General features: G+C 41.9%; 1 protein-coding gene across 3 annotated transcripts in view; it reads right to left on the reverse strand.

Annotated features, from left to right (window-relative positions):
- LOC121867903 overlaps positions 1 to 9408 on the reverse strand; it is a 33323-nt gene extending 23915 nt beyond the window's left edge. Inside the window, exons 1-8 of one of the 3 annotated variants that reach the window (XM_042368032.1) lie at positions 9196 to 9408; positions 8233 to 8324; positions 4463 to 4642; positions 3784 to 3944; positions 3264 to 3416; positions 2806 to 2921; positions 2405 to 2580; positions 1926 to 2031 (exon numbers count right to left, since the gene is read on the reverse strand). In XM_042368032.1, the coding sequence (XP_042223966.1) occupies positions 1926 to 2031; positions 2405 to 2580; positions 2806 to 2921; positions 3264 to 3416; positions 3784 to 3944; positions 4463 to 4605 (855 nt within the window). In that variant the 5' untranslated portion in view covers positions 4606 to 4642; positions 8233 to 8324; positions 9196 to 9408. Of the gene's footprint in view, positions 1 to 1925; positions 2032 to 2404; positions 2581 to 2805; positions 2922 to 3263; positions 3417 to 3783; positions 3945 to 4462; positions 4646 to 8232; positions 8328 to 9195 lie in introns of all 3 variants that reach the window. The other 2 variants (XM_042368031.1, XM_042368033.1) reach the window with 2 other exon arrangements.
- Positions 9409 to 11922: the final 2514 nt, after the last annotated feature.

Here is an 11922-nt window from a genome sequence, read left to right on the forward strand (position 1 = left end):
GGGTCGTATATTTCCTCACGTATAAGGATAGTCTTTATAAACTTGTGACCGTGGAAAAACATTACCTATATTTATTAATTATTTCTTGTATAACAAAAAGTTTTCAGTGAATTTATATTGTGGAAACTTAAAAATCAAGGGTGAAAACGCTCTTTTTTTTTATTCTCCGTAACAGCTAAAAGGTATCAATAGGTGGATTGTTTCTTAAGGTAACTACAGTCTCAAGCACTCAAGATTTCTTCAGACTTTTTCAGACGTTAAGTAGAAAAAAAAATACAATGTCTTTATATCAGTTATGAATGATGTGTTCCAGCAGTAATGAATGTAATTTCGCGCCATCAAAGATCACGTTTCTCAGGTCATCTTGACGTATGGATGGACGCTTTTGGCAATAGTTACGCTCGCTTAGTTAACGTCACTTAATTTTCAGGCATCACTGACGCTTAAATATCGGACAACTGTAAACAATTTATAGTATGGAAGAATAATTCACTCACGATTTTATTTTCCCGGTCAACCAAATACTCAGTCTTATGTCTTACAGGTTGGCGTCTAATGAGTCCTAGGTAATCCGCCATAAAAACACTCAGCTCGTTCCTGGCGGATTATAATGCTCTGGACAATCATTAAGCTTAAATTACTGGCTAGAATAATACTCTAATGAGACTAACTCCAGAATTGACAGGCAGGGGTGATGGCGTGTGATGGACGACGCTACACCTGGAAGTAAAACACAGGAGGATCAAGTCTTGGTTGGTACAGGCGGCCGCGGGAAGGAAGGGTCCGACTGGGAATTCGTTCATTAATTATATCAAATAAATAATCATTGCAGTAATTCGTATAAAGAATACCGGGATTAGTACCAGGAATATTCCCATAAATGCTACAAAAGTCGTAACTAATTCTAAGGTGATATGAGGAAGAATTTTAGAGTAAGAATTAGCAATTAGAATTTTTACCTTGGAAGATAGAATTATACCAGTGCCAGAATTAGTGCTACATGTGTTACTATTGCTGCCGTGAGTGCCAGGGTGCCACTCGGAGTCAACATTAGTGCCATCACCCACGTCAGAATTATAGCCTCCGGATATAGAATTTATGACAGTTCGAGGCTTTAGGTCAGAATAAATACTCTTGTTAGTATTAATCAAGAATGGTAAAATCAGTATAATAACTCGTTGAAGGTTAGTTATAATCCATCTGTTTTATAATTCATCTTAGCCAGAATTGATGCCAACAGTGTGGTCATCAGTTTTATAGTGCCAGTATTCGTGCCTCTAATGCCAGAGTAGTGCCTTCCATGCCAGAGTAGTGCCTTCAATGCCAGAGTAGTGCCTTCAATGCCAGAGTAGTGCCTTCAATGCCAGAGTAGTGCCTTTAATACCAGAGTAGTGCCTTTAATGCCAAAATTCATTCCTTTAATAAGAGAAAAATGCCTTTAATCCCTGGTGTAGTGCCATTAAAGCCAGAATTAATGCCAGTATTTGTATAGAGATCCATTAATGCCATAAGTGTCATGAATGCCAGACTTCGTGCCAATATTCCCAAACTAGTGGTAATAATGCCAGAAATAGTGCCAGTAGTGCCAATGTTAGAGTCGTTATGTCAAACTAGTGCCATTAATGTTAAAATATGCTCCATTACAGCCAGGATTAGAATTTTTTATACGTACTTTCTATAAACGTACGAATTAATTTCCATATTATTACCGAGTAGAAAAAAAAACATCCCAGAGTACAGGAGATCCAATTTATCTAGAATGCAGGACACCCAGTGTACAAGAGACCCAAGCTTTTCCAGAGTACACTTTCAGGATGCATAAAAACCATATCCCTTGAGTATAGAAGACCCCGAGTGCAGGATAACCAAGCTTTCCCAGAGTACAAGCGAGCCAGAGTATATAACAAGGTGCAAGAGGTACTCACGGCATTTAGGGTCCAATCGTAGTGGTAGGTGAAGTAGTGCTGGTCTTCAGCGGCCTTCAGTAGAGCTTCACTGATGGCGGGATCGTCAACACAGTTCGCCAACCACCTGTGTGTAAGGAGGATGGATAATGAGAGAGAGAGAGAGAGAGAGAGAGAGAGAGAGAGAGAGAGAGAGAGCCATTTAATTTAAGTGATACAAGGTTGGTCTCTTTAATACTGCGGTAAAACCTTTAAACTCATTCATAGTCATTTAATTCCCGAATTTAATATCATTCAAAGTCATTTAAGTCCACCATTTAAACGCTTTCATAAAACTGTTTATTTGCGTCTATTTTCTTTCTTGCGATAAAAGAAAATGAAACGTTTATATGGATGACTTCTTTATTTTGCTACTGATCGACCTGTTAGCCGATTGTAATGTCACTCACGTCTCTGTTGGCACTGTGGGCATGTACTGGCTGTCTGTTGGGAGAACACACCTGAGAGTGAGGGCCTCGGAGACAGCAAAGTCACCCCTGAACCAGTCGAAGATGGAGTTGATGAGGAGGGTGGAGTCACTGACGGCTTTGACGCCCTTGTTGCAGAAGCCTCGGAGGGCGTCGTCAAGCTCCTGATCCAGATGAGACGAGTCGTACCACGTCAGCGGTGGACAGCTCTGACGGAGAACGACCACAAACGTTAGCTGCTACCTACGTTAAAACTGAACGAAGTAACACCAGAAGTATCCCGAGATAATGTCAGTCTTTTTTTTTAATATAAGACCTATTTTTCCCAGTTAGAGGGTAAAGAATAACAGGGGAATTTATCCAATAAATCTTGAGAAAGTTGAAACGGAAATGTGATCCCTCATATAAAACGCAAATACAGATATTCTACTCACCAGGGCACCGCAATTGAGAGCTCCGTGGATGCGTGGGTCAGCCGGGAGGGTGAGAGCCAGACGGGGGTCATTGCGTTTGAACATAATGTCGCCGGAGGTGGGGTGAGGTCGATTACCTGGTGAAATGAGGCGTCGGTTATTAATCACCAAAAACAACATTAACCTTGCCACAAATGTAAGTTATAGCGCTGATTCTCAGTTAACCACTAAACAATATTCAGGACATTCCTTTAACAATAAGTTACACCTCCCCTCTCCCCCAGACCTTTCCCAAACTAAAATATGGCTCCCTGAACGTCACCTAACAGTAACCATGGCCCTTTTACCGTCGTCCTAATCAAGAATATGGCCCCTTTGACGTCAAAATGGCCTTCTGGATGGTCCTCAAGAAAAATTACCCCTAGACATCCCCTTAACCACAAACACGACACCTCTGGCGGTCTCTCTAGCTGACTTACCTCTCAGAATGCCGTGCTCCATATCGTCGAGGTGGAGGGTGTAGCGGCCCACCTTATAGTAGTACCTCTGCCAGAAGTCGGTGACGCTGAGGGTGGACTGCGGGAGACTGTCCATGTGCAGCAGTGAGTGGATCGTCAGCAGGTTGTATAGGTCGTTGGAGAAGTTAAGGCTATGCTGTACAGGTGGTGGTTATGTTGTACAGGTGGTGGGTATGTTGTGCAGGTGGTGGCTATGTTGTGCAGGTGGTGGCTATGTTGTACTCTTAAAATAAAGACATGAAGGGAGTCTATTGGTCTTTGTTATGTTATGATTCAGGTTTACAGTCACCCAGAGACAAGATTTCCTGTTGTACACTCGCTCCAAATAATTCCTTTACGTTTTAGTGTGAGACATTATGACACAACGAACGAAGGATTCTGACAACCCTACCGAGACAACAGGAGTCACAGTGTTCATTCTGGGACGAGTTACACATACCAAAATACATCAGTTTATCAAGAGGGAGTAAATAAAGGATACTGATAAAGAAGGACTTCCGTTCGGTATCGTTCATCTGAAGGGGGTCGACTTTCTTCAGTAGGGAGCCGAACTCGTCGAAGTTGCGCTTGTAGAAGGTACTTTGTTCTAGAGCCAGGTACGACACCTTCTGCCTGTCCTCACTCACGAAGTTGTCGACCAATCTGCAGACACCACAGGGGAGGGTTAGTGGGGAGGAGGAAGGAAAGAAGAAGAGAAAGAGTAGGATAAGGGAGATTAATGAGAAATAATGATGGTGGGAGGAGGAGGAGGAGGTAAGGAGAAAGGGGTAGTAAGGTAAAGAGAAAGAAGAGACGGGATGAAGGAAAGGAGAAGGAAGAGATAATCAGCAGGAGGGAGGAAGCGAAACAGAGAGATCAAGAGAGAAGGAGGGACGAATGCTACAGTATGAAGAATTTTGTTGCGGGAGAGAGAGAGAGAGAGAGAGAGAGAGAGAGAGAGAGAGAGAGAGAGAGTAAGTAAGAAAAACATGTTTGCACACTATCTTTCTTCCACCTCTCTAAACTTACTCCAGTGCCAAGGAAAATATAGCAAAGAAACACCTATAACACAATGAATACAGGAGAAAATTATGTACTGTCAATCATAACCTGTTGTGTTAGAGATGAGATACATAATATACATGATATACAGACAACATGATAGAGTAACATGAGCTTACACGTCCATAAACCTAGCAGTCATGTCGACCATCTGTGTGGGTGTGGTGGTGAGGTTGATGGCGGGGGCGTTATCATTCAGTACCACCATGGGCGCCCTCCACAGTCCCACCCACGATAGTAGCTTCAGAAATTTGGCAAACATTCTTCCACCTGTGTTGGATCACCTCAGGTCAGGGTTCCTGCTGGTGGAGAGAACGTGTGGTACATGTAAACTCCTTGATCACACTCACACACACACACACACACACACCAAAATAATTAAACCAATACAAAAATACTAACACTACATATTACCACGTCCCGATCACTACTGAGGTCAGCTGACAGTCATAATGTAAACAAATACATAGGAAGAGGCCACCTAGGGAGGATATGTTGAACTTGGCCATCATCCTCCCACGAGCACTGGTTGTTTGGTAACACCCGTGTGAAAATGCTACCACCTGTGCTGTTACTTAGTACTACATTATCGAAACACTAGCCGTTGGAAATATATATTTATGAGTTAACTTTATTGTATCTTAAGTTATATTAGAAAAAAAACAACTACGCAACTCTGGCAGGGAGCGCATAGTTCAGGTACTATAAATAAACTTGAGTTAATGACTAAACATGCGTAGTCTAAACCTGTTTGGTGTCAAGACAAAACCATAAAATAATACTTTAACGTGAGTGTTTTGAAGGAGAGTCGAGTGTTTTAAATAAGTGTCCATCGATGGCTTCCGGGTGTGAGAACGAGGCACTGTTACTGAGGACGCCTTAACTTCGGAACATCCTACCGAGATCCTACAGCTGGTGGTGGTGGTCTCGGGAGGACCTTAACTTCATGACGTCCTGCTGGGATCCTGTACAGTAGCTGGTGGTGAGGGTGACATATTTGAGGAGTCCCCCCCCCCCCAGCATCCTCGTTCTTTAGTAAGCAGGATATCCTGGTGTCGTGCGCGTGTATGTGTATATGTGTGTGTGTGTGGGGGGGGGGGGGGATAGAGGGGAGGAAGTTCTGCTACTTCGTCGGGATGCTTAAACACACTTGGCGAGGTGTTCATTAATTATGTGCAACAGAGAGAGAGAGAGAGAGAGAGACAGACAGACAGAGAGAGTGAGTTGATTGCATATGCGTACCGATACATCATCACGAGAACATTAATGAAACAAATAAAATATAAATTTATAACGACAGCGACAAAAGCCTTTAACATTAACAAAATAAACACACAATACTTAAATGAAATAACGTAGGAAACCAAAAAAAACCCCAAAAAAAACAAAATACGAATGACAGGAAGAATAGTAAACACGAAAGACTGAAACAAAAAAAAATTACGTAAAGTAGGAAATTACACAAACCCGAGAACAGCGCAAGAAGACAACATATCAATCACAAAAAGAATAACAACAGGAAAAATCACTAATAGTCAAGATATTACTACTAAGCAGAACGACCCCTAAGGAAGAGCGATTTGTTAGTGTTTACGAATTGACTTTCCCCCCACCCCCCGTCTTTCTCTCTCTCTCTCAAAGGCAAAGAGATTCTCACACACACACGTTTCTCAAGCTTTCTCCCACCAGACACAACGATCCGGGTAACTCTCTGCTGTTCCGTTATGTCCGGTATTGGGGAGTTCCGTTACCTTAGGATTGCTTGCTTTCCGTCTGTACTTCCGTCCATTTGTCAGTACTTCCCGTACCTCCGTGTCTCTCTGACCGTCCATTCGTGACTGAAGTTTTCTTTGTTGTCTGTCTGTCTGTCTGTTTGTCTATCTTCGCCTGTCACAGTAACGTCTTCAAGGCCGCCAGTATTGTATATGTGTTCTTCCGTAACCTTGGCGAGAGGACCTTTATTCTTTACCCCCCCAACACGACTTGTTACGTCACACACCACCTTGTAGAAACAGACGTGTGTAAATATACGGAATAAAACACTCGTACAAAGACTGTTTTAGATGTAAACAAATACATGACGTGTGTTTATATGTGAGAGAGAGAGAGAGAGAGAGAGAGAGAGAGAGTTTACATCAACATCACCGCCGCGCCTAAAGGGGGAACCTCTGACCTCAGTATCCAGGACATGGAACTGGTTGTAACGTGCTTAACACTGACATTGTTTCGTGCATTATATAACACTGAGACACTGTGTCATGTGGGAGCTATGTGTGTCAGCGGTTTGTGCGACGCCTCCTCCTCCTCATTCAGGTTCATCTGAACTAGATAATGAGACACAAGTGTAACCAACGACACGCACATCCCCCAAGCAGGGTGCACCAGTCCCTCCTGTAGCGCCCCGGGGCCTGACCTCACTGATCCTGGAATAGAGGACACAAATGATACATCTCCTTCTAGTTGTCTCTAATATTGACGTTATATAAAGGGATAATACAGACGCTATTAGTTAAGTGAGTCATTTATACGCCCTTCTAATTTATCGATTCTACGAAAACTGATCTTACGAACATCTGAAAATCGTTTCCTTGTGCCCTCAGATTGTATGAACTATTAAGGGATGCCCTCAGTATCGTCAGCAGTCATAACAAGGGGGCTGACCTCTAAATACCGTCAGCACTAAATCACAGTTATGCAAACCACAAAAATAAAAAAGCCAACACTAACCCAGGGAAAGATTCGGGAAAGGTTATAGATTTCAATATTTCCTTTCAACAGATATGGCAGAATACACCTAACACCTCACTTCACCTAACCTAACACCTCACTTCACCTAACACCTCACTTTAGTCACCACCCAATAACATAGTACTCGCCTGTGATGTTGCACCGAGGCTGTACTGTACTTTCAACAAGTCAACAGATGTGTTCTAATCTTGTGTGTCCATTGGTTGAAATTACACCACAGTAACTTCAACCAATGGGCCCAGAAGATTAGAACACATCTGTTGAAGGTACAGTACAGACTCGGTGCAACATCACAGGCGGGTACTATGTTCGTCTAGTTAAAATAGGATCACATGAAGATAAGACACCCCAGTATTATTTCACCTGGAGATGATTAACTACTCTAATGCTACTTTAAGGAGGTTAGGATCGTTAATAATTAGGTGAAATAAATTGGGTCTAATATTGAAAGGGGGATTTATTTAATGTCCGGTTAGGTTAGGTTAGGTTTTCTGAAATTAAAATAAAATGCTCGCGCAGATAATTTATTTCCCCGCGTCTCTATAGTTAGTGAATCAGCCAATCAAAAGTGTCGTTTACCTGAACTATATACCTGTTGTAATTAGGGGACAGACGTGGGCCAGTTTACTCTGTTGTGTTGACTCTTAGACACAACAGGAGTATTTATTTTGACTTTAAATTGATAATGTCTCCCACCTGCTTCATATTTACTGTTCAGGGATCTTGACGCTCCACTCCATCGTTTATCATTGACCTAACTCACGAATACGTTACTATAGACGTAAAACTCGTCACCTTACGTCAAAAACACAACTTATTTTCAGAGGTGCGTCATGTTTGGTTTGTGTACTTGGCAACGAATAATTTTTGTCACACACACACACACACACACACACAAAATCACTTCGACACTGCACCATCCACCAATACAAATTCATCTAAAAACTGTATTGACAAAATTCAGCGAGACTTATCAATGTGTCCAGATTTTGCCCGCCAGAACACGTGTAAGTTCGACCAAATAACGAACAAGACTTTAAAATACACAATATTACCTTCTAAGAGTAGACGTACAAACACATCGCATTATTACCTAAGGACACTGCAACTGTATCCCATTTTAAACAATATCTTGACGTACCTAGACAGTCAGGCAAGTAAAAACAGTGACAGGAGCTAGTAGCGTGCGTCCTTCCCCTCTGGCGTCTCACGGTACACTGGCTGCCTCCTCACCTGCTGAAAGAAAGCCAAGATCAAGAACCAAGTTGACGAATACCATGATACTTATGACGTGACTTAGATGTGTATTGCTGTATCGTAGAGGGAATCTATTATACACAAATATACTTGTTTTTCATCTAGCTTCTTCAGACATACTCGCAATACTAAAAAAAAAAATCATCATAATTATTTTCGAATTATTTTTGTCTTCATAATTTGAGGCATTGTGACATCAGTGATTTATTATTTTTGAGAAGTTTAAACAACATTGTGAGGGGAAATGTACACACACACACACACACACACACACACACACACACACACACACGTTGATATGTACAAGAGGAAGTTAAGTCAGTGGACGTTAGGAGGCGTGTGTGTCATCCACCACTAGTTGGGCCGAGTTAAAAGTTAAATAAATTATCAACAGAGAGAGCGAGGGAGATCACCTAACCTAACCTAACCCCTCAAGGTAGCATTTGGGTGTTCGATCATCAGGTGAAATAAACTGGGGGAGAGAGGGGCTAATCTTCATGAAATCCCTTAACTATCTTCTGTGTTGAATTACCTGAATAAACTTAATATCTACCTGAGTGTCGACATCATTTAGCCACTCTCAACTTTCTCTATACTGTATCGTGACAAAGACCACAGTGTGATTTAGGAGGCGTAAAGTGAGAAGGGGGTGTGGAAAGGGGGGGTGTGGAGAGGGGAGGGTGTGGAGAGGGGAGGGTGTGAAGAGGGGAGGGTGTGGAGTGGGGGAAGAGCGTGAGGAGAGAGAGAGAGAGAGAGAGAGAGAGACGGAAGGAAAGAAAGAAAGAAAGAATGAATAAGGAAAGAGGGAGAGGAAGAGAGACTGAATAACAACATAATAATTACATACGTGATAGCAGTAGCTGGATAATAACAGCAACTATGATAAACCAATGACGTAACGCGGAAATAACTTGATGTTCGTCACGGTTATTATTTTCGTATACACCGCCACACAATAATTCATCTATCACACTAACGACAGAAGAGTTCCTTGAGGGATGTTTATGGCCAGCGAATACAAACCAAGCGGGAGGCGTCTACTCCACCTATGTGTGATGTAAACAGAGAACGCCGTGTCCTCGTCCCGGCGTTATATAGGGGCGCTCCTCACTGCTGGGTCCATCCGTGTTTTTTTTTTTTGGTGTGTGTGTGTGGGGGGGTTGTTTTAGTTTACGGTAAAAAAATAAAACCTTTGGATATAACATTGTTTTTATATGATTATAATATGTAGATTAGGCAGCTAAGCTTTATTTCACGCTATGATTAAACACCCTAACGCTAACCTAACGAGAAATTTATAGTAGTGAGAGTTAATAATATCACAAATTAAGGTGTAAAGTTAGGTCTTGTTAGGTTAGGTTAGGCTAGATTAGGTTAAGATTCATTAAGACATGACAAAGATCAAGTTAAAGGGTTAGATTAAAATACAGGGTAGGTTAAATCAACATACAGGTAGGCTAAATTAACATACAGGATAGATTAAATTAACATACAGGTTAGGATAAATTAACATACAGGTTAGGTTAAATTAACATACAGGTTAGGTTAAATTACCCCCATAATCAAACTAAACATAAAATTTAACAGTGAGACAATATTAATTTCATTATTTCTCTTTCAATCACCAAAAAAAAAAAACAACCAGAAATGCAGACCTGAAGAGGCGCCAGGCACCTTGTATAGTAACCAGACAACCAGAGACCAGTTTTTAGTGTTGTTGTGATGAATTTATCTGAAGGTCGAACTGAAGCGGTTTATGGGGAGCTGTTGGATGGGCGAGACAAAGGGGAAGCGTAGGGAACAGGAAGAGAAGCGTAGATAATAGGGAGAGAAACGTAGATAATAGGGAGAGAAGCGTAGATAATAGGGGGTGAAGTGTAGATAATAGGAGAGAAGCGTAGATAAGAGGGAGAGAAGCGTAGATAAGAGGGAGAGAAGCGTAGATAATAGGGAGAGAAGCGTAGATAATAGGGAGAGAAGCGTAGATAAAACAGTGTAAAAATAGCATAGAAAAAAAAGAAAAGAGGGGAAGAAAAAAGTAATAATAATTTAGGGAAAAGAAAGAATGAGAGGAGAAGGATGAGGAGGGAGGGGAGAGATAAAGGAGATAGAAGAGAGGAGAAGATAGTGTCGTGAGTGTGTGTGGTGTCATCATAACACTATGGCTCCACACACTTCATGACTCAACTCTCGTGATGGTGAAAGCTTTGGTCTCTCTCTCTCTCTCTCTCTCTCCTCTCTCTCTCTCTCTCTCTCTCTGATTCAGTCTCCCTGTGGGAGGAACCTCCTGAAGAGAAGAACTGACAAAAGGAACCAACACAGCGAAAACTTAATCTGTCTGTCTGTCTCTGTCTGTCTGCTTGCACTAGTCAACACACACACACACACACACACACACACACACTGTCGTCAAATCACAATAAAGAAGAAAGAAATATGTCGGCGCCATGCTGGTAGTGGTGGTAGTAGTAATGGTGGTGGTAGTGGTAGTGGTGATAGTAGTAATGGTGGTGGTAGTGGTGGTAGTGGTAGTGGTGGTAGTAGTGGTTGGGACAGTAGTGGCGATAGTAGTAATGGTGGTGGTAGTGGCGATAGTAGTAATGGTGATGGTAGTGGCGATAGTAGTAATGGTGGTGGTAGTAGTAATAATAGTGGTAGTAGTAATAATAGTGGTAGTAGTAATAATAGTGGTAGTAGTAATAGTGATCACAGAAGTTAATAGCTGGGAATATTCTCACAGTTCCCACCAGTAATGAGACGCACAAGGCTGTCCACCATATCATCTAACCTAACCTAACCTAACCTAATCTAATCTAACCAAACCTAACCAAACCTAACCTAACCAAACCTAACCTATATAGCCTAACCCCTAGCAAACCCTAACCCCCCCCTTCCAGGTAGCATTAGGATATTTACAGTAATCAGCGAATTAAGTAACTCAGGTATCTTAAATCGTCCAGGTAAATCCCGTAATTAGAGTTGCTGAGGAAACAGAGAGTGTGTGTGTTACCACCATCAATTCTCTTCCTCTCGTTGCTCGTTTATATTATCCCTTCCGCATTACCCCCAAGCCAGCCCCCTAGCTCTCAGGTCTGTCTTTGCCCCTTGATAGTCAGCCCTACGTCACCTTGACTACCGTAGTTATGCTAGTCCTCAGTGCGGTGTTCTCAAGTGACATGGTTGTAAATGGGAGTTCGCTTAATCTTTATTCATTTTATACTGGTTGATGTTATGCTTTTATATTCCTGCTTATTTCTGCTTATCCCTACCTACTCCCTGCTTAACCCTACCTACTCCCTGCTTATCCCTACCTACCTCTGCCTACCGGAACAGTATCTATGCTAGTTGTTAAATCTGACGTCACTGTTGAACTTTACAGGTGATTATTATTTCATTGTACATGTTGGAGGGGGGTTAGGCTAGGTTATATTAAGGTTAGGTTAGGTTAGCGTTAAGGTGAACTAAATTAGGGACTTAATCTTCATGTAAATATAAACATTATTAATACCAAGTAGGAGGAGGAGGAGGAATACCAGTTCGAGGAAGGTGTGGACGGGAAATTGATCCAAGAGTC

The sequence above is a fragment of the Homarus americanus genome, unplaced genomic scaffold, assembly GCF_018991925.1.
Source record: "Homarus americanus isolate GMGI-L3 unplaced genomic scaffold, GMGI_Hamer_2.0 scaffold37032, whole genome shotgun sequence".
In the NCBI taxonomy this organism is placed as follows: Eukaryota; Metazoa; Arthropoda; class Malacostraca; order Decapoda; family Nephropidae; genus Homarus; species Homarus americanus.